Here is a 23,544-nt window from a genome sequence, read left to right as displayed (position 1 = left end):
CAGGTTTTCCAAACTGAAATATTTGGGTATGAACTTCTGCAAACAGTGAGGGGTTGTTTTGTTTTGTTTTAAAGGCAGACCCAAGGAAGGCCAGTGAGGAGGTAGAGGTGTTGGGGCTCCCCTCGAACCCAAGCATAGGGCCTCAGTGAGAGACTGCTTTCTGCTGGAGGCTGCTGCAACGAGCAAAGCACAGCACCGCACCATGCTGTGCCTGCCCTAAAGCAGATGGCTGGCACGTTCGCTGTTTTTCCACCCCCCTCTTTTTCTTGTATCGATTCCCCACCCCCGGTGTGCTCAGCTAAGGTTACAGCCAGACAGCTGATAAGTCGCAGCGAGGCGGTTAGACACACATCCTCCCCAGCACAAAGCAAAAGCAGCACACCTTATCAGCAGGAGAACAGCAGGGCTCTATCCGGACCGCTCCCCGCTTACTAACTCTGCACCCAAGCACCGAAGCGGTTAACCTCGTTCCGCCCGCCCTGCCAGGCGGTCCTCCCCGGGTTTTCCTCCCTCCTCCCCATCTCCTCGGGCAGCCCGGAGCCGGCGGGGCGGGGAGCGGCATGCGGGCGGCCGTGCGTTCGGTGCCTGCCGTGCTGTGCGGCTCGGCCGGGCTGCTCCTGCTGCTCCTGCGATGGCGGCGCTGGAGGGGGCTGTGGAGGAAGGTGAAGGAGGCTCGGGAGAGGCAGGAGAGAGGCTTGGAGCAGATGGATAAAGCTGCGCGCTCCTTTCGGCAGCAGGTGGGTGCAGGAAGCTGCGTTCCAAGCAGGGTTCGGGTGGATGAGTTCCCCTGACCCCACGTGTGTTGAGGACAGGGGGAGCACGGGGCTTCCTTCCTTCAGGCTCACATGCAGCAGTGCCTGCGGTTTGTGGGCAGGTGCCTGATTATGACCATGCTGGGTCCTTATCTGCAGTTATTCTTTGAAATGCTGTGTGCCCGCACCCTGCGGTGATGCGGCTGGAGCCCCGCTGATGAGCGTGGTGGGACGGGAGGGAAGGGCTGCCCGTACGGTGGGGTATGAGTGCAGGAGACAGCAAAAAGCAGCTCGCAGCAGCAAGAGGAGGAAAATCCCAGCGCCACGTTTGAAAGCGCTATTTCTGCCTCTTGGCCTCATCCGCCATGGTTTTACGCTCAGCCCACTGCTCGTTAAAGAGCCGTAGGAAATGGGAGAGGCCGTATTTTCTAGCAGAGGTTAAAGTACAGCGCTACGGCGTGACCCAAGGACGGCTGGCAGGCTGTAGTGGCTGCTCGCCACAAAGCCGGCTCCGTGCCGTGCCCTGCGGTTGCATCCAGCCGCCCAGCTTGTGGTTCAGAGCCCAGCATGAGGGATGAGCCTGGTGCTTATCCCTGGTAGGGAGATTTCTGCTGGCCCCAGGTGAACTCCCTGCATTCAGCCGGTTTGTGTGCTCCCTTGGTGACGCCAGCAGCCCTGGTACCATGCTGCTTTCATTCTTTGCTAGAGCAATATCTAAGGATGTGGCCAGTTTCCCCCTGCCGTAGTTCAGCTAAACACATGTCACAGAGCATCTGCCCCAGGGCCCAGCTGAGACTTGACTGAACACAGCAGAAGACCCAGCCAGACTGGCTCAGACAGGTCTGCAGAAGTTGTGGGTTTCAGCTGACCCTGTGGGTTTCATTCCATTACCAGGAGCAAATATTACATCTGACCACTGAACAGCATGTAGTTTTAGGATGGGACACATTGAAGGCCAGGGGAAGAGGAGGATCCCATCTGCTAACTCTAACTGTGTCCAACCTTTCCTATAGCATCCCTCGGTGAACATGGTCTCCATCCTCTCGCTGTCTTTGCCGGAGCTCTCCAAGAAAATCCAGGATGGTTCCCTCCCTCCAGAGCACGTCTTCTATGCCTACCTAGGCAAGGTGAGGACAAGGAGCCTGGTGTCATGGCCCTGGGCATGGTTTGGAGCAATGAGGAGAGGCAGGCACAGCACCTGTGTAGCCCACACCTTCCCAAGGGTGGGTGTTGGGGCTTGGCATGAAAGCTTCTTGGCGAGGAACAAAAAGGGCTTCATGATGCCAGATGGGGAGGTGGGGAAGCAGGAAGAGGCAAGTGTGCTTTTTAGAATGGAAAGTGGTTGTCTAACACCGCAGGCTGTGTCTCACGTGTGGGCTTTGTCTCTTTTCCCAAGGCCCTCCAGATCGCTAGAGAAACAAACTGCATCACGGAGTACATGGAGGAAAGCGAGACCCAGCTCCAGCACACAAAGCCTGGGGAGAAGAAGGGTTTGCTCTATGGGGTGCCTGTCAGCATCAAGGACTCCATCAACTGCCAGGTACCACAAATGTGATGTGATCGAGGTTTGAGACTGGGTAGCGGGGAGAGGTTTAACCTCAGTCTCATGTCAGAGCTGATGCAGAATTCCCCTGCTGTGGTGGATGATAGGATTTGCTGCCCATCTCCCACACAAGCCAATGGAGAAGGCTGGTTGGATTTTGTTAGCAATACACCGCACGATGTGTGCGTTCTGGATGGTGTGTACACATGTTTTTAGATTTAGATAAAAATACAGGGCGTGGGGGAAAGTGCAATCCTGCATTTGGAAACCTGGTTGTACTCTGCTCCCAGGGCCATGACTCCATGTTGGGGTTTGTGAAAAACATCGATAAGCCTGTGGCAGAGGACAGCGTGCTGGTGCAGGTGCTCAAGAGACAAGGGGCAATTCCATTTGTGAAAACCAATGTTCCCCAGTCCCTCATCAGGTATATGAGCAGCCCTGGGGCTGGGTTTCTATCAAGTCCTTTTCTCACTTCTCACTTCTTTTTTAATAATGACCCCATCACAGCATGGTTTGGGTTGGGTTAGAAGGGAACTCAAAGATCATCTAGTTCCAACCCCACTGCTGTGGGCAGGGTTGCCAACCACCAGACCAAGCACGAGATCCTTGGTGTCACTACATTTTAAAGCCACTTGGAATGAAAATTCATTCTAGTTTCACATGAAATGAAGACACAGGAGGGCAAGAGAAGAGGAGAAAAAAGGCTGCCCTTCTTTCCTATGCTGGGTGTTTTGAAATCACTTTTTTCTTTTAATCTAATTAACCCCTCAGCAGCAGGCTCAGCAGGGCCAGTGCAAACACATTTATGGAAGAAGAGGCTCATTACCTAGTTAACCTTAAATTATCCTGCCCCCGAACCTGCTGTTGTGTCTGCCAAGACCTCTCACAATGTTATTGATATGGGGTGAGGTCAGGTGTACTGTCCTGCACATGTCCCTCTGCCCTGCCAAGTCACCTCTGGTAATGCGTTTCTGGGGACAGCTTGTCACATCCTGCCTGCAAGGGGAGGGAAGGAGCGACCAGGTTCTGTATCAGCAGCTGTCTGTGCTGCCCTCATGTACATGCTCTTTGTCTCTCTAGCTACGATTGCAGTAACTTAATCTTCGGTCAGACGTGCAACCCTCTGCTCTACACCAGAACTCCTGGAGGCTCCTCCGGTGGAGAAGGGGCACTCATAGGAGGAGGTGGGTCCATCCTGGGCTTTGGCACTGACGTAGGAGGGAGCCTGCGTTTCCCTGCTGCCTTCTGTGGGATCTGTGCGCTCAAACCCACCGGGAACAGACTCAGGTACTACAAGTAATCATAGAGTCATACAATGCTATGGGTTGGAAGGGACCCTAAAGATCATCCAAACCCCCCACTGCGGGCAGCATTGCCAACTACAAGCTGTAATCACTCAGGGTGACACCCACCACCACCTGCTTTGTTGTGCTGGGATGCTCCTGCTTCTGTAGGCAAGAGGAAATATGGAAGGAACCAGGAAGGGCTCACTTCTCTCTCCTGCCCATACGTTTTCTTGGGGAGGGAAGCATCAGTTCCCTCACTACAGAGACAGTGGAAGATTCTACACCTGCACACTAGGAGTGTATAACTGTTGCTGGTGGGTCAGATATCAACCGTTCTGGCCTATGTTGGGTGTTTCTTGGGTTTCCCCTTTAGCCAACCTCAGCATCTGCAAAGGAAGGGCGGGCGCTGTGTTCCTTTCTCTGAAAATTCAGTGGCTGTCTTTTGTTTCTCTTTGCAGCAAAAAAGGAGTCATTTCTGGTATCTCTGGGCAGAAGTCAGGTAGGAACTGGCAGCTGCCTTGCAGGGAGGGGAGAAAAGCAGGGTTTGGAAGGACTCTGAGCTATCAAGGGTTAGTTTCTCCAATGTATTCAAAGAGAAAAGCTGCTTCCTTTCCAGGGACTCTTTCATAGAGCCACCTGCATACCCAGCTCTAAAGAAGCATGCTGGAATATGCGTGTGTTGTTTGTTGCACAAACCGGGATACAATCTCTAACCCTCCAGCTTGCTGTGATGTCTGCCACAGCTTTGTGGGAGGTGGGGTTAGTGATTGGAAGGATGCCCTTAGTTGTGATCCATGAAGATTTTGTTTTACTCTGTAAGCTGTGCAATGGAGAGAGATTGTTGGATAACAACTCTGGATCTGTAGCCATGGGGTTGTTGATGGGAAGGGACCTATAGGCACCCCCAGTCCTGTTTATAAAAGGAACTGCTGCTAACACTAATCTAAGTCAGAATGATGCTAAGAGGAGGACGTGTCCCTTGAAAGACCCTCTGCCATAATTGCTCTCTCCTGGTTTCCCCTAGTGACTGCAGCTGTGGGGCCAATGGCAAAAGATGTGGAGAGCCTGGCACTGTGCATGCGAGCACTGCTGTGTGAGGACATGTTCAGTTTGGACAGCACTGTTCCTCCCCTTCCCTTCAATGAAGAGGTAAGGGACCTGGCAGGGGATGCAGGGCTGTGAGAAAAGCTGTTCTTTCTTAGGCAAAGTGCCAGTGGTGTGCCAACCTACGATGTAATGTGGTTTGGTATGATGGTGAGATAAGTGCCCTGCCCTGCATCGTGTGTGTGCTGTTTGTTTCTGACAGTCTTTTAGCCAGAGCTCTTCCTTGTTCTACAGGTGTATTCCAGCACACAGCCCCTCCGCATAGGCTATTATGAAACAGATTTCTTCACCATGCCAAGTCCTGCAATGAGACGTGCTGTTCGGGAGACGAAGCAGCTCTTGGAGGAGGCTGGCCACACGGTAGGGTGTTGCATGAACCCAACAGTTATGCTTCAGCTGTGCTTCCTTTTGGCTTCAGGACCCAGGAGTGACCATAAAGCACATTTGTTGGGGAAGGGGCCTTCAGTCCATTCAACTTCCCGCAACATTTCAGGTTGGATATTAGGAAGAATTTCATCTCAGAAAGTGTGATGGTGCATTGGAAAAGGCTGCCAGGGGAAGTGGTGGAGTCACTGCCCCAGAGGTGTTTAAGGAAAGAGTGGATGTTGTACTTAGGGACATGGTTAGTGGGTCGTATTGGTGGTAGGTAGATGGTTGGACTAGATGGTGGTCTATCCCAACCTTAACAATTGTAGGATTCTATGTACATTCATAAATAAACCCATTTCACCTCTTCTGTCTGATGTCATCTGGCAAGCAGTACCATGGGTGTACTGCATGTTGCATGCTTGGAAAGCCACATACTGGTTTTGTATCTGGAAACCAGGACCCATGGAGGAAATAAAGGGGAAGATGCAGATGGCAGCTCATCTGTAGCCAAGCGGTCCTTGTGCTCTCTGTCCTTTGCTGCTGGTTCTGGAGGGTTCTTTGTGCCCGAGGGTGGTTGGACATCAAATGGTTGAGCCCTTCCTGGAAGGATGTCAGAAGGAGCCCGACTTGGGCCTGTGCTAGCCCTTGATGGCTTCTCCCATGCAGCTTGGTTGTGCCTGTGCCACTGATGCCTCATCCATTGTCCTTCCAGCTGGTGCCCTTTGAACTTACAAACGTGGACTATTCAGTTTATAACTTATGCTTGAGGGGAATGTTTGCAGATGGAGGTGCCACCTTTCTCAAGAATTTGTAAGTATAACCCAGAATCCCTTGTGTGGTTGGTGCCTGTCTATGGAAGTCCTCCCTGGGGGTCTGGCCAGCATCTGGTCTTAGGTAGCAGACCTGCTGGGTATGGGTGGTGGCTGATCTGCAGAGGGATTGACTGGGCAGCTTATAGTCAAGAGATTAAGGTGAACTTTGGCTCTGTTTAAGACTGCTACCAGCCTTGGCAGATCAAAGGAAACTGGGTGTAGAGCCAATAAAACCCATGGGAAATGGGGGGGCACAGAGGAAAAAAGAGAACCTTCTTATCACTTAGATTTGCTTTTTAGAGGAGCTGGTCCTGTGCAAGTTGATCTGCTGTAATTGCTTCCTAATACTGTTCAGTTAAACACTCTTCTTCTCTTTCAGTGAAGGGGAGCTGGAGAAAGGCAGCTTGGGGGTATTATTGTGGTTGGCGAAGACACCAAACTGGATAAAAACTCTGCTGTCCTGGATTACCAAACCCTTTGTAAGGTGCACTACTTCCTAGCTTAGATGAAGCCAAGCAATAGGTGTCTCCTGTTGCAGTAGGACTTTACTAGAGGGAAATCTCCAGGCTTTGCCTCCTGGCTGTGCTTAGACACATCTCCTCCAAACTGGAGTGATGCTGTTTCTGTCCCCATCTCCCCATTTTGGGGAAAAGCCACAAGTCCTACCTGAGCACTAAGTCATTGGCTTGCATTTGTGATGGAGACGTCTGAGGGAACAGAGCTGGGATTAATGTAAGCTATTTTCTTTATTACTTTCTCTTTGTCAGGTGCCTCGATTGTCAAATGTCATAAGAAGTATGAGAGCAAAGTGAGTAAATGCCAAACATGGGGGTTTGGGTTTCTCTTCTGGAGGGCAGCATTGTTTTCTATGTTAGGGATGCTTCCCCAGCTGCATGCATCTGAGAAAATACAAGGCAGGAAATACAAGGGAGGGAGCAAACTGAGAACAGTTTATTTCAATGTCATAACTTGCACTGCAGAGTTTTGCCAACTCTTTTAAAACTGAGGATGGAAATAAGGGCGGGTACTTGCAGCCTCTTGCTTATGAACTGGATCAAGTTTGCAGGAGTGAAATATGCTGGCTGCTTTGGTACTGGTTAATGCATCTGTCATGCAATCAGGGGAATGCTAGAGCTTTGCCAAAGTCCTCCTTTGGCTGCAGCTCCAGAAGCAGATCTAACCAGTGCCCATCTGCTATTTGATGCTTTTCTCTGTGCACAAAGCTGCTCTGTGCAGTACCTTTCACTAACTTGCATTGGTTTTGCTTCCTTTTTCAGCACAGTGGAAGAACTCTGGAGTCTTCATCATGAAATTGAGGTAAAGCATGGGTATCCCAACCTTTCAGCCTTCACAAGGTGTATCAAAATGCATACGGTCATTTGCAGTAACTTGAGCTGGCCATAATTTAAGTTTCATATTGAACGCTGTTATGGGTTGAAACACAGCATAGATAAGTTGATTTTCACCAGGAAGACAGATGTGTAACTCATTTAAATGAGCAGTGACATCCCCCCCAAAATAACTCTGTGAACCATTTTAATCTCATTCTGGCACAGATTCTCCTTTGGTAAAGGATTTGATTTCATTTCACAAATCATAGAATCTGTTTAGCATTTCACCCCAATTCAGCCACCTTCCTTCAGAAGAGTGAATGATGTCCCCATAACCAGCATCAATACCCTTAAGAAACTCCTGAACTAGCAATGAGCCAGTCCCTTGGACTCGATGAAGTTAAAGCTTTGATGACAATCTGCATGACATTATCCGTCTTCAAAGCTTTTGCATGTAGACTTTCTTGATGTGTGATGCAATGATATTTCATCACATGTTGCTGGCAGCAATTGCATCATCTCTTATTACTTTTATGTCTCTCTTTGTTACCAACCCATTGCCATCAGTAGCTTATGCCATCTGGCTATACTGGGCCTTGATTTTCAGTAGAGAAGAGCTGCCATGGCTCTCAGAGTGTCACTGGATTTTGGGATCAGGCCTGATACAGTTCACCCCATAGTGGATGGAGCCAGCCATAGTGAGGGAGAGCCTCAACCATGGGACAGCACATCCACCCCACTGACCACTGGTGTGTTTGCCCCTCAGGAGTCTTGCCACCAGTTCATCGCCCAGTGGAAAAAGCTGAATCTGGATGTGATGCTTTGTCCTATGCTGGGCCCGGCTCTCCTTATCGGCTACCCAGCAAAGCTCTCAGGTAGGACTGTTTGGTTGACCCCAAGCCATAGCCTCCCTGACAGTGTAAATGGAAAGCAGTCTTCCTCCTCCCCATGCTTTCCAAGGCACTGGGTAGCAGTGGGAAGAGCTCAGCTCTTGGGCAGCTGGGCTTCTGGACAACCACCCCAGTGTGTGCAGGAGCCAAGGGGCAGGCTTCCATCCTGCAGCCACTGAGTTCCCAGCACTAACGCCTGTTAGGTGGAAGTGGTGTTGGACATTCTTATATGCTGAGGTCACATACAGAGGGAGTGAAAGCTTTTCCTGTTGCTGTGAGCTCCCTTTCTCTCCCAGTGGCAGTCAGCTACACCATGCTCTACAACTCCTTGGACTTCCCGGTTGGCGTTGTCCCTGTCACACTGGTAACAGATGAGGATGAGGAGGAGCTGAAGAACTACCGGGGCTATTTCCAGGACTGGTGGGACCAGACCCTGGCAAAGGTGAGTTGTGCCAGGTCCTCTTGGGGCGGTACAGGTGTCCCCATCCCATCTCTGCCATATCCCCTACCCTCTCCCTTCTCTTTTTGCCATAGGCTTTTAGCAGTGCTGAGGGGATGCCGGTGGCCGTGCAGTGTGTGGCATTGCCATGGCAGGAGGAGCTGTGCCTCCGGTTCATGAAGGAGGTGGAGACGCTTGTCACGAAGAAAAACATGATTGTCTGAGTCCTCACCCAGAGCAGGATTTGAGCAAAGAGTGGTGCAGGCTGCCCTCATGCCCCACCTGCCTGCAGGACTGGCATTCCTGTTCATGATGATGCACTGTTGGATTGGGTGGCTGCCAGCCTTAAGGTGACTGGAAAAGTGAGATGAGGTCAAGTGTTTACACCAACTGTCCCAGTAAAGTGATTTTTGCTAGTGGCAAGTCTGTTTCAAGTGTGTTTTTGTGGGGAGGTTTGGTGTTTTTTGGTTTGGTTTTTTTTTTTTGGATGTGTTATCTAAGACGTTCAGTTTCCTCCTTTCAGTGCCATAGGAAGGGTTTGTGCCTTCAGTTGTCGGCCCTACAGAAGTTGCATTATTGAGGGAGAAAGAATGTTTTCCCAGTTGTGCACCAGCAATCAAAGGTCAAAACTAAACCCGATAAGCAGGGAGAGAGCTGGACCACTTCCCATATGGTAGGGCTGCTTTCACCCCACTGGCTTGGTTGATCATAAAGGGGAAAGAATGATTAGCAACCCCCACATCCCTTAGGTACACCTGCTTTCTCCAGATCAGAGGTATAAGCAGCTGCAGCTCACTGTCTTCCACAAACACAGCAGCATGCCAGTGTCAGAGCCCTGCTCTGCTGCACGTTCGTGCCTCCCATTTGCAGAGGGAGCCAGGCCAGGTTTTCAGCCAGGTCTCAAAGCTGCTGGCAGGCACCCACACTGTGACTGGCAGCGGTGTCTGCTCCCAAAAGGAATCTGTGGGTGTCAGGAATTCCACAATATGTTTTCCTGATGCAACTGCTCGCAGATAGATCAAAACAAAGCTTTGACAGGAGCAGATTATGGGTGTTTTGGTTTTAAAGGCATTATTATTGTTTAAACCAGAGTCATAGAAATGATAGGTTTTCTTCAGGAGCTGGGCAGAGGGTTTAGCCCAGTCTGTCAGATAGCAGCCACAGAGCTCTGATTCTTTATCAGAGGGCTTTAAAAAAGGAGTAAAAGAGGAAGGGAGGGGAACTTCCCAGGCATCCCAGGACTGAATGCTATGTAACGAGCAGCTCCAGAGAAGCTTGGACTGTTTTTTTCACCACTTGCAGGCAATCATTTCCTACATGGAAAATGTTGGTCTGTGATTTTCTGTTTACACTTCAAAGTTCAAGCTGGGAGGAGATGGTCCCAGGAGGAGAAATGCCCACGTGTTGGTCTGAGCTGGCAGGGTGCAGCTCACTGCCCAGCCAGAAGCTGTGTTGCCTTGTTAGTTTAACCAGTTTCATTAACCAGTTTCTCATTAGCAAGGAGGTAGGCGGGGTGCAGGAGTCCTGTGGGTGGAGATGACAGTGGACCTGAACCAGTAAGTGCTGTTCCGGGAGCCCGGAGCAAAGGCATCCAACAAGCCGGGGTTACTGTGTGGTTTTGGGGACCTCAGGTGGCCAAAACTGGCCAGCTCCCAGCCCAGAGCAGACAGAGAGTGGGCAGAATGAACACTGGCCCTGAAATTAAAGCTGGGATGAGGTTCACCTCCCCACGGGCAGTGAGAAGAGGTTCAAGATGTGCACACTGAGTTGGCTGGTTTTTGCTCTCCATCGTGGATGGACAAGAAGGACCTCCTTTCCAGTTAGCAATCAGTTTCTCAGTGCTTCTTCCCTGTAGTTCCCTTCCTGCTGCCACAGTAATAATCCTATAGGATGTGTGTGTAACAAGCAAGGTAATACAACAGCAACACAAGCACTGGCTTTCAGCCCCCAAGGAAGACCTCTCCATCAGAGAGTGATGACTTCCCAATACCCAGTCTCCTTACAAGCTCTGCTACCCTACTGGGACTAGATGGGATGCTGAAGCCACCAGAGGAGATTTCCCTGATATGGACTGCCAAAACACTTTTTAAGGAGGCTTGGATTGAGAATGACAGAACAGTCATACTCCTTGGAGGCAGCTTCAGACAGGTCCTTCCAGTCTGCCTTTCCAGACTCATTTCCTGCTTGTGCTTAATCTTCACTGCGAGTCTTTTGTTATCCTGAACTCCCTCCTCTCCAATAAATGCAACTTCCCCACGGTAAACAAGGCTGTCCCGCACAGTGCTAAAGGCTGTGCATGCTGTTGCTAGGGGAAGAGAGATGACAGTTGGGTGCTTCTAGTTAATGGACTTAACTGCTAATTAATTATTAGGTGTGGGCATAACCCAGGCCTGTCTTTTTCAGACACTTGGCTCTGTTAACCAGCTATTTCTAGCAGCAAGTAGTGGCTTGGAGGGCCACAACCTTTGGGGAAATCTCCTCCAGACCCCGTGTGATCTGAGCACACAGCTTGCAGCCCAATCCATGGTGTTCCTTGGGCAGGCAGACCCTTTCAAAGTCCACAGTCTAAAAAGTCCATTCCTGGACTTTGTTAACGCAACTTTGCCTCAGAGCTGATCTTGCCCAGAAGGCAACTGAATAGTCTGCATACATCAACTCTCCTTAGGAGAGCGTGGGAGACCCAAGTGTCTGTAACTACGCCAGGCCAGGAGAAAAATCATGACCCAGGAGCGACTGTGGCAGATCCTAGATCCCTTGTGGGCTGACCCTCGCATTCTCTCAGCCTTGTTTTGTGGTTCAGCTGCAGCCATTGTGCTGCTGAAACGGCTGGGTCATAGGAGGATCCAGCAGAAGATGGAAGAAGCAAGAAGAGCACGGGACCTGGCTCTGGAGCGAATGGAAAAGGCAGCTCGCAGGTTTAAACAAGAGGTAATTTGGGGGAAAGCGTGTGTGGAAGGGTGGGAATGTATTTTGGGTGACTGAAGAAACAGGGAATTCCTGATGGATTGTTAGGGCAAAGGCAGAAATATGCATGTTTTGGATCATTACCAACATTTTTTAAGGGTCATCGCCTCTATTGTTACCAAGAATCTCAAGCTGAAAATGCAGCCTAAAAGAGATATTTTGTAAGACAGATTACACTGTGGGAATCCTGAGTGTGAGTCATGGAGTATGAACCATGTCACCACTCATCTGTCCATCCTGCCAGGGCTTTCTGCTCCTGTCCTCCCCACCTCTGCCATCCCAACATAATCATAGAATCATTAAGATTGGAAAGATCAAGATGAACATTTTGTCCAACCATCAGCCCACATCTGTGACGAGACCTTGTCACTCAGTGAACATTTACTCCCTTCTTGAAAATCCAGGGTTTGTGACTCCACCACCTCCCTGGGCAGCCTGGGGCAATAACTTCCAATATCCACCAGCTTGTCCTCAGTGTACAGGTCCCTCTAATATCTAAACATCAGTGACCAAAAGCCATTTCTTCCTGCATGCTCCTAGATCAAGGAGTATGTAGGTTTCAGAAGGTTCAGTACTTGGATTCAGGATTGGTCTTGAACCTAAAATGAGCACCAGTTGCTTGGAAAGGAGCAGTGGGGGGCCGCAAACAATTTATGCACCTTTTTTTTTCCTCCAAGTTAATGATACATTTTTGTAAAACTTTAGCTGGTTCAAGTGCCGTATAACAGATCCTTGTCATGGAAACTGGCCTCAACTGTGACATCAGTTCAGGGTCATTGCCAGGCAATTCAATTCACAACCTCAACACCAGCCTTTGCTGTCGTCTTCCTCCTCCTGCACCAAATTTCTTCCCCTTTGCAGAACCCAGACACCCAGACTGCACACATCCTCTCACTGACCATGGTGGAGCTGGCGGAGAAGCTGAAGGAGGGATCCCTGTCCCCAGAGAGCGTTCTCTACTCCTACATGGGCAAAGTGAGTGTTGTCTCCAACGTGGAGAGATGCTACAGGGCCCCTCTGGTGAGGCTTGCAACCAGCCTATTTTGTGAGGGAGTGGCAATGCAAGGGATCACAATTTGTCAGTGCTGTGATGGATGAAGGGTGGCTTATGGCTGAATCCAGAGATCCAGGGCAGAAAATCATCCCTAAAATAAATATGTAAAATTCATAAGTGAAGTCTGAATAATGAGTGCTGAAGAAAAAGGTTTGAGGAGACTGAATTCTCAGCTTGAAAACCCAAAGTGCTGTTTCTTTCCTTCCTTCTATTCATTTGTCTTACTACTCTATCCAACCTCTCTGGAAAGGCTCTGGAGGTGAATCGGGAGGTGAACTGTGTAATAGACTTCATCCATGGCTGTGAGGATCAGCTCCAGAAACTGAAGAAGCAGAAGGAGAAGGGGCTGCTCTATGGCATTCCTGTCAGCATCAAGGACCACATTGACTGCAAGGTACATTCCTAATACCCCCTCCCCTTGGCCTTGGGCTGGAAACAGACAAGGGTGTCCAGGATGTCTCTACCCCTGTATATGAAATCCAACTTTATCCTTTTTATCTTATCACAACTAGCCAAGGGTGCCCTCAGACAAGGATGCTTTGGACCATATATGTTATTTCTGTAGTTGTTACAGCTCTGAACAGCATCTTTACTGGTACCTAGAGAGCTTTGCTTCCTATTCCCAAGGGCCATATCTCCTCTGGTGGGCTGGTGAAGTTTCTGGGCCAAGTGAAGGAAGAAGACAGTGTCATTGTCCAGGTTCTGAAGAGCCAGGGGGCAATCCCCTTCGTGAAAACCAACATCCCACAGACAATGATAAAGTAATCTCGTGTTCACCTTCATCAAAACACTATGTCATGCAAGACTTGTGAGCTGAAAGAAAGCAGGCCCACATGCACAAGCTCCCACCCTCTTCCAAACGAATCATACACGCTGAATTCATTGCCTCCTCATTTCAATCTATTTTTCCCCATTTCAATCTAGCAGTATTTCTTTCTGATGTCTCTTTTTTCCTAAACTAAGCAACGTATCTGCTTCACAGTGATTCTGGCATTAATTCTGCACTAATCCCTGCACAGATGCTCTGTATTTTGTCTTTATGATTTGTGGAGGCAGAAGTACCTCACTCACCTGCTGTTCTTCTCCACAGCTATGACTGCAGCAATCTCATTTTTGGCCAGACTCTGAACCCCCTCAACCACCAGAAGACCTCCGGGGGCTCCTCAGGAGGGGAGGGAGCTCTGATTGCAGGGGGAGGCTCCCTTCTGGGCATTGGCTCAGATGTAGCTGGCAGCATCCGCCTGCCATCCAGCTTCTGTGGGCTATGTGGGCTCAAACCCACAGGCTTCAGGATCAGGTATGCCCCAACAACTGTCCCCTTCCAGCTAATGTAGAGGCTGAAAAGTTTTCCCTGCAGTGCACCAAATTACACAATAAATTTCTATTTACCAGAGATTGGTTATTCCCAGATGAGGAATTGCATATGCACCAGGGAAAGGATATGATAAAAAACATCTCTAACAACTTAATGCTCCTGGGAGTCTTCCTAATCTAGAAGGGGGGGAGCATCTGCAGGGCCTTTGGTTCTCCTAGGTGGTCATTGGGGCAAATGGGAAGTCTGCAACAAAGCATGGAGACATACCTTAGAACCTAATACCTTAGATATTTAATCTGCTCCTCCCATTCTGTTTCTAGCAAATTGGGTGTGATTTCTCCTATCACAGGAATGAGCTCAGGTAAGTTCATCCAGACAATATATTACTACTGCCAAACCTTCTCTGCTGTTGGTAGCATGGCTGCAGTCCTTGTTCCTCTTGAGTGGGACTTAATGCCTGCAGAAGGCTGGCCCAGAAGGTCCACCTCGGTAGATGACATCCTGCCTCTGCTCTGAGACTTTGGGACTGTCCCTGGTGGGCTTCCTTGCTCATTTCTTGCACATTCATTCCCCATTCCTCTTCTTCCTCTCCTCTGGGTCACTACCAGCTACTATAAGGGAGCATCAGGCCCAGCTGCCTGAAATAATGGGATTTTTGTGCTTGCAGTGATAGGTATGCTGGGTCCAATGGCAAGGGATGTGGACAGCCTGGCCCTCTGCATGAAGGCACTGCTCTGCGAGGAGATGTTCCGGCTGGATCCCACCGTGCCCCCCATCCCCTTCAATGAGGAGGTGAGGCTCAGAAGCATTGAGCATCCCATGCCTCTATTTGCCTACCACTGAAGAGAGATCTTGTTGGCTTCCTAAAGGAGTTCATTTTTCCTGATCAGAGAAATTCATCCCTCGCATATTTAAAAAGAGCCTGATTTAAAAGCCATTTACCTAAAAAATCCTTGCACTTTACTATTATCTCTCTGGTTCTGCTTTCTGGCTGAGGTCTTAGGATCTTTTGATTGTCCCTGCTATACAAACAATTACTCCTGATATATGGCTCTTTCCACCAGCCCAAACTCCCTGTTATACCTCCAGCCTGGGAGACTGCCTTCCTAAATCCTAGGGATGGTCTGATCCGGTACATGTGTCCAAGCAGTGGTTCTTTTCACAGGTTTACACCAGTTCAAAGCCACTTCGGATTGGATATTATGAAGAAGATGGCTACTTCCAGCCCTCACCCAGCATGAAACGGGCTGTCCAGCAGACCAGAAAGCTCCTCCAGGAAGCAGGGCATACAGTAAGTTTTCATGCCTGTGGTTACTGGGAGCTGTCATCCTGCTCCTTACTGAGTCTGGACAAGTCATTTCACATCTCTCTTTTATAAAGCATAGCATGGGGCAATGTTTTTTCCATCACGTTTTGCATCTCCATAAACATCAAACTTGCAGCAGCTTCCATGATTCTGCATCTACTGAATCCTGCATCTGCTCAATCCAGTTTATAGATTTTCAGGTGGAGCACAGGTTTGGAACAGTTGAGCTCCCAGTGATCACTTCTAGCCTAAATTATGATGTGGTTCTACTAGTAGTATTATCTTTATGAGTGCTGTTCCAATGATAAGTATAAATTAAGAATATTTGGTGTTTTGAATACCTGGCCTCTAATGCTTCTCTAAGGAGCCTATGCAAAGTCATGTCATTGTGCGCTAGTGCCTTGGAATCTGGAAAGGATGAAGGGCAGATGGTACCAGCCCAGGTCTCTCTGAACACGGAGGGAGGTCTATGCAGGGCTTTGTCAATCATTTGTCTTTCTTGCCTCTTGAACAAGAATGGTTTTCCTGCAGATCATCCCCTTTGAGCCACCTAAGATCAACTACATGGTAGATGAGCTGTTTACCAGAGGGATTTTCTCTGACGGTGCTGCTCACCTGGTGGACTCTTGGTGAGTAAAACTCATTACTTTCAGTGCAAACCCTGCAACTTGACACGGTGTGGCCAGTGGATGCATCCAATGTGCTTTCGTTCCTGTGGATGCATGCTTTTATGAACGTGGTGGTAGGTGGACTAGATGATTTTAGAGGTCTTTTCCAACCTTAGGGACTTTATGCTTCTAAAGGGAGGGCAGCAGAGGAGTGATTTCTGGAAGGGTGAATTCATCATGGACAGTAACTAGCTCACAACTGTAGGTCACATGCATGGGTAACCCTGTAGGGTAACAGCATGTCCTGTGTCAGCAGTGCTGTGGTGAATGGTTTTTTTTTGCACGTGATTCGTCCATGGGGAGCACCACAGGCTGTGTAACTTCCCTCAGAGCTGCAGAGGGTCAGCCCTGGTGTGCAGCCCAACACCCACCTAGCTGATTGCTCACTGCCCCTCCTTATGAGAGGGAAAATAGGATAAGAAAGATCATGGGTCAAGATAAAGACAGATTGCTTGCTGATCGTCATCATGGGCAAAGCAGACTCAGCTTGGGGCAGTCAAGCTGAAACCAGCTCTGGACTTGACTCTGGGGTATGGTTGGCCACCTCCAAATAGGATTGTGCCCTCTGGCACATGTTCCTTGTCCTGAGTACCCCTTTGTTCACTGTCCTTCTAGCAAAGGAGACATCGTGGATCCCAATCTGAAGTCCCAGTTCAATACTTACAGGCTTCCTGCTTTTGTGAAGAGGATCCTGGCTATCATTTTGAAGCCCATTGTAAGTATGGAGACAGTGGAAGTGGCTGAGGGAAACTGGGATTGTTCAGTCTAAAGAAGAAGAAGCCCAGGGGTGACGTTATTGCTCTCTGCAGTGCTCTGAAAGCAGGTTGTAGTGAAATGATCAGCCTCTTCTCCCAGGTAACAGAGAGAATGAGAGGTGATGGCTTTCAAGAAAAGAATAGGTATTGCAATGAGTGACATGGCTTAGTGTGCATGGCGGTGATGGGCTGACAGTTGGACTAGGTGATGTTAACTGTCTTTTCCAACCTTAATGATTCTATAATTCTATTTTCCTCTTCCCTCCCAAAGTACCCACGAATTGCTCGGGATCTCAGTGCTCTCTGTGGAGTGGGGTAAGTGGCACTAAAGTAGAGGAAAGGATTCACATGAATGTGTCCACTGTGTTCATGCAAGTAGATGCCAGCTTGCTGTGGAAAGCCACCGTGGCTCAGCATATTGTGATCTAAGGCTAGGTTCTAGAGATTAAGGGCCTTAAGTTACTCATTGTGGCAGGGCTAGTATATCTCAGCTCACACAGATAAAGGCAGCTTTCCTCATTGTCAGGTGCATTCTGGTACACAGTAGGCAATGTGCCAAGGCAGCACATTGGATGCAGTATGATGTGAAGTACAGACCCCTCTGAGAGACAAAAACAAACTAACTGAGAACAGCCGAATTTAAAAGACTGCTGTGATTTTTGTCTAGGTGCCAGAATAAATGGAGTCATGGCAGTAGGCTCTTTTGATGTATGTACAAGTACATGTGAACCCTGTGGAATCATCTAAGTGATGCTATGACTTGTTTTCAGAGTGGTCAGGCAGTTTCCCTAACAATGGGCTATTAGCACTTTTATTATTATCACTGTTTTCTGTTGCCACAGTCCCAATTCTGATTAATCTTTTTTTACTCTTTCAGGTCTGCCAAAAACCTTTGGGATCAGCACGCAGCTGTGGCGGTAGGATGATTTATCTTCCTTACTAAATACAGTGAGGGGTTCCTATCATTGGTTTCAGTTCTGTGATGGGCCTGGTGTTGGGTCACCTGAAATAAAGCAGCTGGGCTTTTCATTGAAAGGCAGTCTTTGCAAAAAGTGATAAGAGCTCAAGACAATTGATGTTAATGTGGAGGTCTCTATTACTTACTTTACCCAGCCCAAACTAGGACAGAGTAACAATCTGTGGTTGCAAACTCTGGCTCAGATGTATTTCGTATGAACTCATTTTGGTTCAGCAATGTGGGACAGGAAGTATTGTCATGGACAACTGAGCCCATTGCTGCTCACAAACCAATCAGGTTCCTTTTCAAAACAAGCTGGGTTTTGCATTTGCACTTATTTTTATTGGCCATCTCTTCTCCTCTCTGATCTGATGTTTGGAAGCCTTCGTATTACCTTTGTTGTTCATTCACTTGCAGTTTGTTTTCATTTTATTCCACTCCTGAGTTTAAATAACACCTCTCCTCTCTGGTATTTTCCACTCATCCCCACTCTATTTATAGTCAGCAGCTGTATCCCCTTTTAGCTGGTGTTTTGCAGGGATGAAGGAGTAGAGCTATTTTTGTGTCTCCTCACAAGGATTTGTGTTCCTTGGGACACACTTACAATCATCCCTGAGAACAAACATGCCCCCAACCTCCACCATTCAGCCTCTGTCAGTGTCAGTCATGAGATGGAAGTGTGTGCTCACTGCAGCAGGTCTGATTGACTGAAAACAGATCATTCTTCCCCTACTCCCAACCTATTTCCTGCCAAAACAAAAAAAAAGACCAAAAAACACTCTAAAAAGATTTGGTAACCTCAAAGATATTTTGGATTTCTTTTTTCTTCAGCAAAGCATTATTCATGGTCTTCATTTATTACAAACAAGCGTTGATCCAAAATCTTTGGCTAGCTCTATCAGCTTTCCTCTCAGGAAAACATGAGACTACTTGCACTGTGTTTCCTGGAAACCCTCTCTTTTGTCAGACTTTCAGCAGAAGGATCTCAGTCTCCATATGGAATTTGAAAACAGATGAAAAATAGAATAATTGAGGTTGGAAAATACCTCTAAGGTCATCTAGTCCAATCCCAACCCAGCCCCACTGTGCCCATGTCCCCCAGTACCACTGAGGCTGCTCAAGTAGCTGTATGGTCCATCCATATTGATTTACTAAGAGAAAGTGGAGCAGCACTTTGGGGATGGATTCATTCATTGCCTGATGATCAGTAGACTGTAGGTTCTTCTACCAAAATAGCAAAGCTTTGGGAAATGGACTTTTCTTTGAATTACTGTTGATCTCCACTCAGGCAAATGCAAAGACAAAACTGTGCATAAGCAGTGGGTTAACATGCAAAGCTGTCAGCTTTGAAACCTGGCATCAGTGCCTATGTCTAGGCAGGATGGGCCTGGGAATGGAAAAACAAAGCCCGATGGCTCTTTCAAAGCACAGCTCAGATTTTATTCATTTTTCACTTTTATCTAAGCCTGCTTTTTCCCCCCATTTTCCATACTGTAGACATCAATCTGCCTCTGCTGCCCTATAGGCATAGGTTGTCATCTACTCTGTCTTTCCCTCTAGGTTTACCGCACTGAATTTATTGCTAAATGGAGGAAGCAAAAACTGGATGTGATTCTTTGCCCCGTACTTGGTCCAGCCTTTAACCATGGCTACGCTGGGAAGCTATTTGGTAATCTCCATTGAGACATCTCTGGAGGCATCCATGGTATTTTTTGTGGGTAGAGCAGCAGCAAGATGTTTTGGTCTCTTGTACGTTCCTCAGACTGTGTGTAGTGCCTGCTCTTCTCTCTGAGGAAGTTAGCACAGGGAGTGTCTCCAGTGTGTCTCCTCACACTCCCACTTCATCTGAGGTGCAGATGTTTGGATTATTATAGGGAGGGTTAGTGATACATCAGTCCCAGTAGTAATTGGTTGAGCTTCCCCTGTGTCATCTGACCTTCAGAAAGTGCTTGTGAGGATTGCTGCTAGAGTGGTGGCAGTCCATAGCTCAAGAAAAGCTCTTGTGAATGTGCCCATCTTATGTTTCCTGAGACTTTGCAAGGAGCAGACATGAAAAATTGTCTTTCACTTACAGAAAGAAGCAATTTGAAACACCCAGAGTCTTCCATTCCTCCAACATCAGCCCTCTGCAATCTAAAATGCCCTAAATGATATTACAGACCTGGATACCAAGATTTTACCCTGATGTGTAAAAGACACGTTCAGACTTCTTCTACATCAGATCAAATACTCATACCTGTCTCTCTCAAAGCAGAGCTAATATCCGCCATGTGGCCTTCAAACTTCCCCACCGAAAATCCCATGGTCTCTTTAGATCCAGCAACTCCAGTCCAAAATTCCTTCAAACTGAATGATCTGAAAGTCTTTGCTGGCCTGGCACACTTACATTTTGCCAGTTTTCATGCACTGTGTGATCTTTTCCAGCTGCGACCTCCTATACCAACTTATACAATGTCTTAAACTTCCCTGCTGGAGTGGTGCCGGTCAGCACTGTCACAAGAGCTGATGAAGAAGAACTGAAGCATTACCAAGGGTACTACGGGGACCCTTGGGATAAGAGACTGAAAGAGGTGAGCACAGAAAGTCTGAGCAGAAGGCCATGACTAGCACAGTGGCACCCCTGGCATATTGTCTTTTCTCCATCTCGTGATGACATCTGTCTCCTTGTATATTTATCTTTGACTTTCTGTACTGTCATTACCCACTGTGGGCTCTAACTCAATGTCAAACTTCATTTTTTCAGGCTGTGGAAGGAGCCGTGGGGCTGCCTGTAGCTGTGCAATGTGTGGCTTTGCCATGGCAGGAGGAGCTGTGCCTTCGGTTCATGAAGGAGGTGGAGAACCTGTCCCATGGCATCAGGAGAAATGCGTGATTTCCCAGGATCTGCCTTCCTTATGTTGACCTTTAATACCCCACTCATCACTCCAGTCACCTTCTAGTGTGTAATGCAGGTAGCAATCTGCAGACTCCAAATGCCATTTCAATAAGATGGCGGTAAATGCTGTTTGAAAGCGGTTGGCAAATCTATTCTCTGTCCAAACTTCCTCCTTCATTAAACTGAAATAAAACCTGATCTAGTGCTTGATCTAGTGCCTGGCAACCCTGCCCATAGCAGGGAGTTGGAATTGGATGATCTTTGAGGTCCCTTCCAATCCAAGCCACTCCTTGGTTCTATGAGAAAACTAAAAGAAAGGCAAGAGAGTTCATGTTGCACCAGAGGTGTCTGAAAACCATCGTGAAACAATATTTGGTGTATAATATAAGGCTGAAGCTCACTGTTCTCTTACAGTACCTGACATAGGTAGGACTGCCTGGTGTAACAGAACATGGCAGGAGATATCAGAGACATGAGGGCCAATGCTCAAGTGAGGAAGTAACTGAAAGCACCTGGGCACAACCTCATCATTCTCCATCACACTGCTGAAGTGTCTGAAATCATTCGTTCAGTAGGGTCAGACCTGTGTATGATGGCATGATGGAGGACATAGGAATGCTGTGGACTGAAGAACTAATAAATCTCTGCATCACGTTGGCTGACAGGGGCTGTATAGCTGGAGGAGTTGTGAGCAGGATCCATACAACCCATTTATGGTAATGGGAAGTTTCTGACAGGCTGTTTCATTATGTGCCTGTTGGCTGATGTTATTCTGCAACTGCTGGTGGATATTGACTGGAATTAAAGCATGTGTTTTGATGAAAGTGCGATGATTCCAATAGATATTCCAGGCTGAAATGAGTCACTAACTGGAGAGTTCCCAGAAAATATTTATTCAGCCCTCTTGAGTCAAACGGAACAGTTCTAGAAGAGACCAGCCCATTTCACCATGACCTCAGCAGCTTCTGAAATGCCTTTAAAGCTGTTTCAGGACAACACAGTCAACATATTTCATTTTGGAAAAGCGCAGCAGAATGTATGGATCCAAAAATCTTGAATATGGGATACAGTTCTCAGGGTTAATTCTTTGTCTTTTTGATCAAAATGGATTCTAAGCTGATCTGACTTTTTAAAAAGAAAGAAATAAATAACCAAATTGAAGGCAGGGTTGTTTATCTAAAGGTTCTAATGAAAAGCAGCCTGCTTGAGAGCTGCAGGTGTTGGGTGGAGGTTGATGACAGTATGTTATTATTGCTTCTAGTGCTTCTTCAAGCAGAGATGATGCAGCCTTGATGGGAACAGGAGCAGACTGCCTGTGTTAGTCTGCTGTCTTTTTCTGTGTGAGGCATAGTAAAGGAGGTCTGCAGAAATAGGGGAAGCAATAACAGTGCTGTCTGCCTCAGGGATCAGATGAGTACCAAGGCAGTAGGGATTCTTCCATTTCTTTTTTGGCTCTGTCCTATGACCCACTTCAGTGTACTTCCTCTTATTCTCCCTGCATTGCTCAACATCTGAAAGCCCCACATGTAACCAGGTAAGCATTTTTATTTCTATCTCCAGCACCAGGAGAACAGCAAAAAGAGGAAACCACTGAAAGGACAGCAAAGAAAAAGTCAATTGGGTGATTATTTCAGAACTTGTCTCTTCTACATCACCACCACCAAGCATGATAGGAAGCGTGTCATTTATAAAATAACTGTAGATGTATCTGGGGTCTTTGTGTTGGGCCTGGATCAGCTTTGCCTCTTATAAGCTGATGCACCTGGAACTTGAATTAGGAGAATGTCCAAAAACGAGGCAGGTAGATGCCCTTGAAGAATCACTATTTATGATTTTCCTCAATTGGACATTATAATAGTGTCTCAGCAGTGATCCTGAAGCTCCTGTTAAAGCCTAGGAGAGATGCTTAGCAATAAATGAAACACAAACCTGTAGTATTGCCTGGCATCCCATGTCAGCACAGTCACAATTACTTTGACGTTGTGACCTTAGACCTGGATTGAGTCAAGTGATAACATCATTGCAAAAGTGCTGCACTTGGCCTTGATTGTTTATCTTCAGCAATAAAGTCTAAACTGTGAGTTAGACAGGCTGACTCCTCCGCCAGGGACTTGAGATTTGATCTGGGACATTCCCTGCCTCATCTTCCCCACAGAGACAGAGGTCTCTTTCTCATCAGACTTCCAAGGACCCCTTGATCCCTTTTGCTTTTGAATCCACATAAAGCTCAGCTGATCTGCCTCTATGTAGCTGCAACTCTCCTTGTTAGGGATTCTCATTTCAGAAGAGGAAAGTGGAAGAGATGTGCCTCCAATTTACAAGGGAGGTGAAAGCGTTTGTCCACTGATAGGAAAAGGGCTTCCTCAGCAGCATCCGGCCATCTGGAAGTGCAGCTGTTCTCACTAATAAAAACTGCCCTTTGAAACACCGAGTTGGTTTGGACACAGCTGGCTTTGTCTCTGTTAAACATTTGCAGCGTCTAAAGGGCAGGATCAGAGCACGGGACCCAGAGCATTGAACGGATGTGAGAACCCAATGCCCTGATGCCTCTCAGCATGGGGAATAAACTCCCACATCCTCTCAGCCCAGTGCAGGGGTTGTGTGACGTGCAAAGAGCACACCTCTTCTTTAGGGATACTCTGCACAGATCCCAAGAGACTGGGAGGAGGTTTGGGTATTCACAGAATCATAGGACCATTAAGGTTGGACACGACTGCTAAGATCATCCAGTCCAACCATCAACCCATCACCACCACGCCCACTAAGCAAGGGTGCCACTGAAAAAGAGCATGGTAGATAACCAGCTTAGTTTGTTATAGTTTGGTTAATCTCTGTCCACTCCACTCTATTTTTTAGATGCCAAAGTCGATGTTTTTCACAGGGGCTGATGTTGGCTGAGTTCTTGACTTCATTTCAGAGCACAGAGATGCTCTTGTGGGCTTGTGGCAAGAGGTATCTGTGCCTGTTGGGAATATTTTGCTTCTGGGCTGCAACTATGTGAGATTTACTACAATATCTGTGTGTTCTGTCATGGCACTGTTCTGGTGCATGCAGGCATTTGTGACAGTGCTGAGCCCTGTTTCACAGGATGAGAGCACCAGGGGAAGTTCAGGTTGGATATTA

General features: G+C 47.8%; 2 protein-coding genes across 5 annotated transcripts; both read left to right on the top strand.

The window, feature by feature from the left end:
* Nucleotides 1–531: 531 nt before the first annotated feature.
* LOC107317596 (fatty-acid amide hydrolase 1-like) lies at nucleotides 532–8,949 on the top strand. 4 transcript variants are annotated; one of them, XR_014933043.1, is made up of 15 exons: nucleotides 532–737; nucleotides 1,766–1,879; nucleotides 2,149–2,292; nucleotides 2,586–2,719; nucleotides 3,376–3,582; nucleotides 4,040–4,080; nucleotides 4,606–4,730; nucleotides 4,920–5,045; nucleotides 5,767–5,864; nucleotides 6,246–6,350; nucleotides 6,634–6,674; nucleotides 7,144–7,183; nucleotides 7,964–8,072; nucleotides 8,384–8,529; nucleotides 8,622–8,949. XR_014933043.1 is itself a non-coding variant. In XM_015870478.2 (15 exons), the coding sequence occupies exons 1-15, from the start codon at nucleotides 561–563 to the stop codon at nucleotides 8,748–8,750; spliced, it is 1,731 nt and encodes a 576-aa protein (XP_015725964.2). In that variant the 5' UTR covers nucleotides 532–560; the 3' UTR covers nucleotides 8,751–8,949. The 4 variants fall into 4 exon arrangements, 3 of the variants coding, with proteins under 3 accessions (XP_015725964.2, XP_085368460.1, XP_032301967.2); XM_015870478.2 differs by having other exon boundaries at nucleotides 6,246–6,345; XM_085512334.1 differs by lacking the exon at nucleotides 2,586–2,719 and having other exon boundaries at nucleotides 6,246–6,345.
* Nucleotides 8,950–11,119: 2,170 nt separating this feature from the next.
* On the top strand, nucleotides 11,120–20,619 carry LOC107317594 (vitamin D3 hydroxylase-associated protein). Its single transcript, XM_015870474.3, has 15 exons — nucleotides 11,120–11,454; nucleotides 12,352–12,465; nucleotides 12,795–12,938; nucleotides 13,172–13,305; nucleotides 13,635–13,841; nucleotides 14,180–14,220; nucleotides 14,527–14,651; nucleotides 15,025–15,150; nucleotides 15,697–15,794; nucleotides 16,449–16,548; nucleotides 16,860–16,903; nucleotides 17,466–17,505; nucleotides 19,107–19,215; nucleotides 19,971–20,116; nucleotides 20,290–20,619. Exons 1-15 carry the CDS (start codon nucleotides 11,245–11,247, stop codon nucleotides 20,416–20,418), a joined length of 1,767 nt encoding a protein of 588 aa, XP_015725960.2. The 5' UTR covers nucleotides 11,120–11,244; the 3' UTR covers nucleotides 20,419–20,619.
* Nucleotides 20,620–23,544: the final 2,925 nt, after the last annotated feature.

Source organism: Coturnix japonica, chromosome 11, assembly GCF_054131305.1.
Source record: "Coturnix japonica strain WE chromosome 11, WE-NBRP24, whole genome shotgun sequence".
Taxonomy (NCBI): domain Eukaryota; kingdom Metazoa; phylum Chordata; class Aves; order Galliformes; family Phasianidae; genus Coturnix; species Coturnix japonica.
Note: the sequence above shows the minus strand (reverse complement) of the source record. Positions and strands in the feature narration are given on the sequence as shown.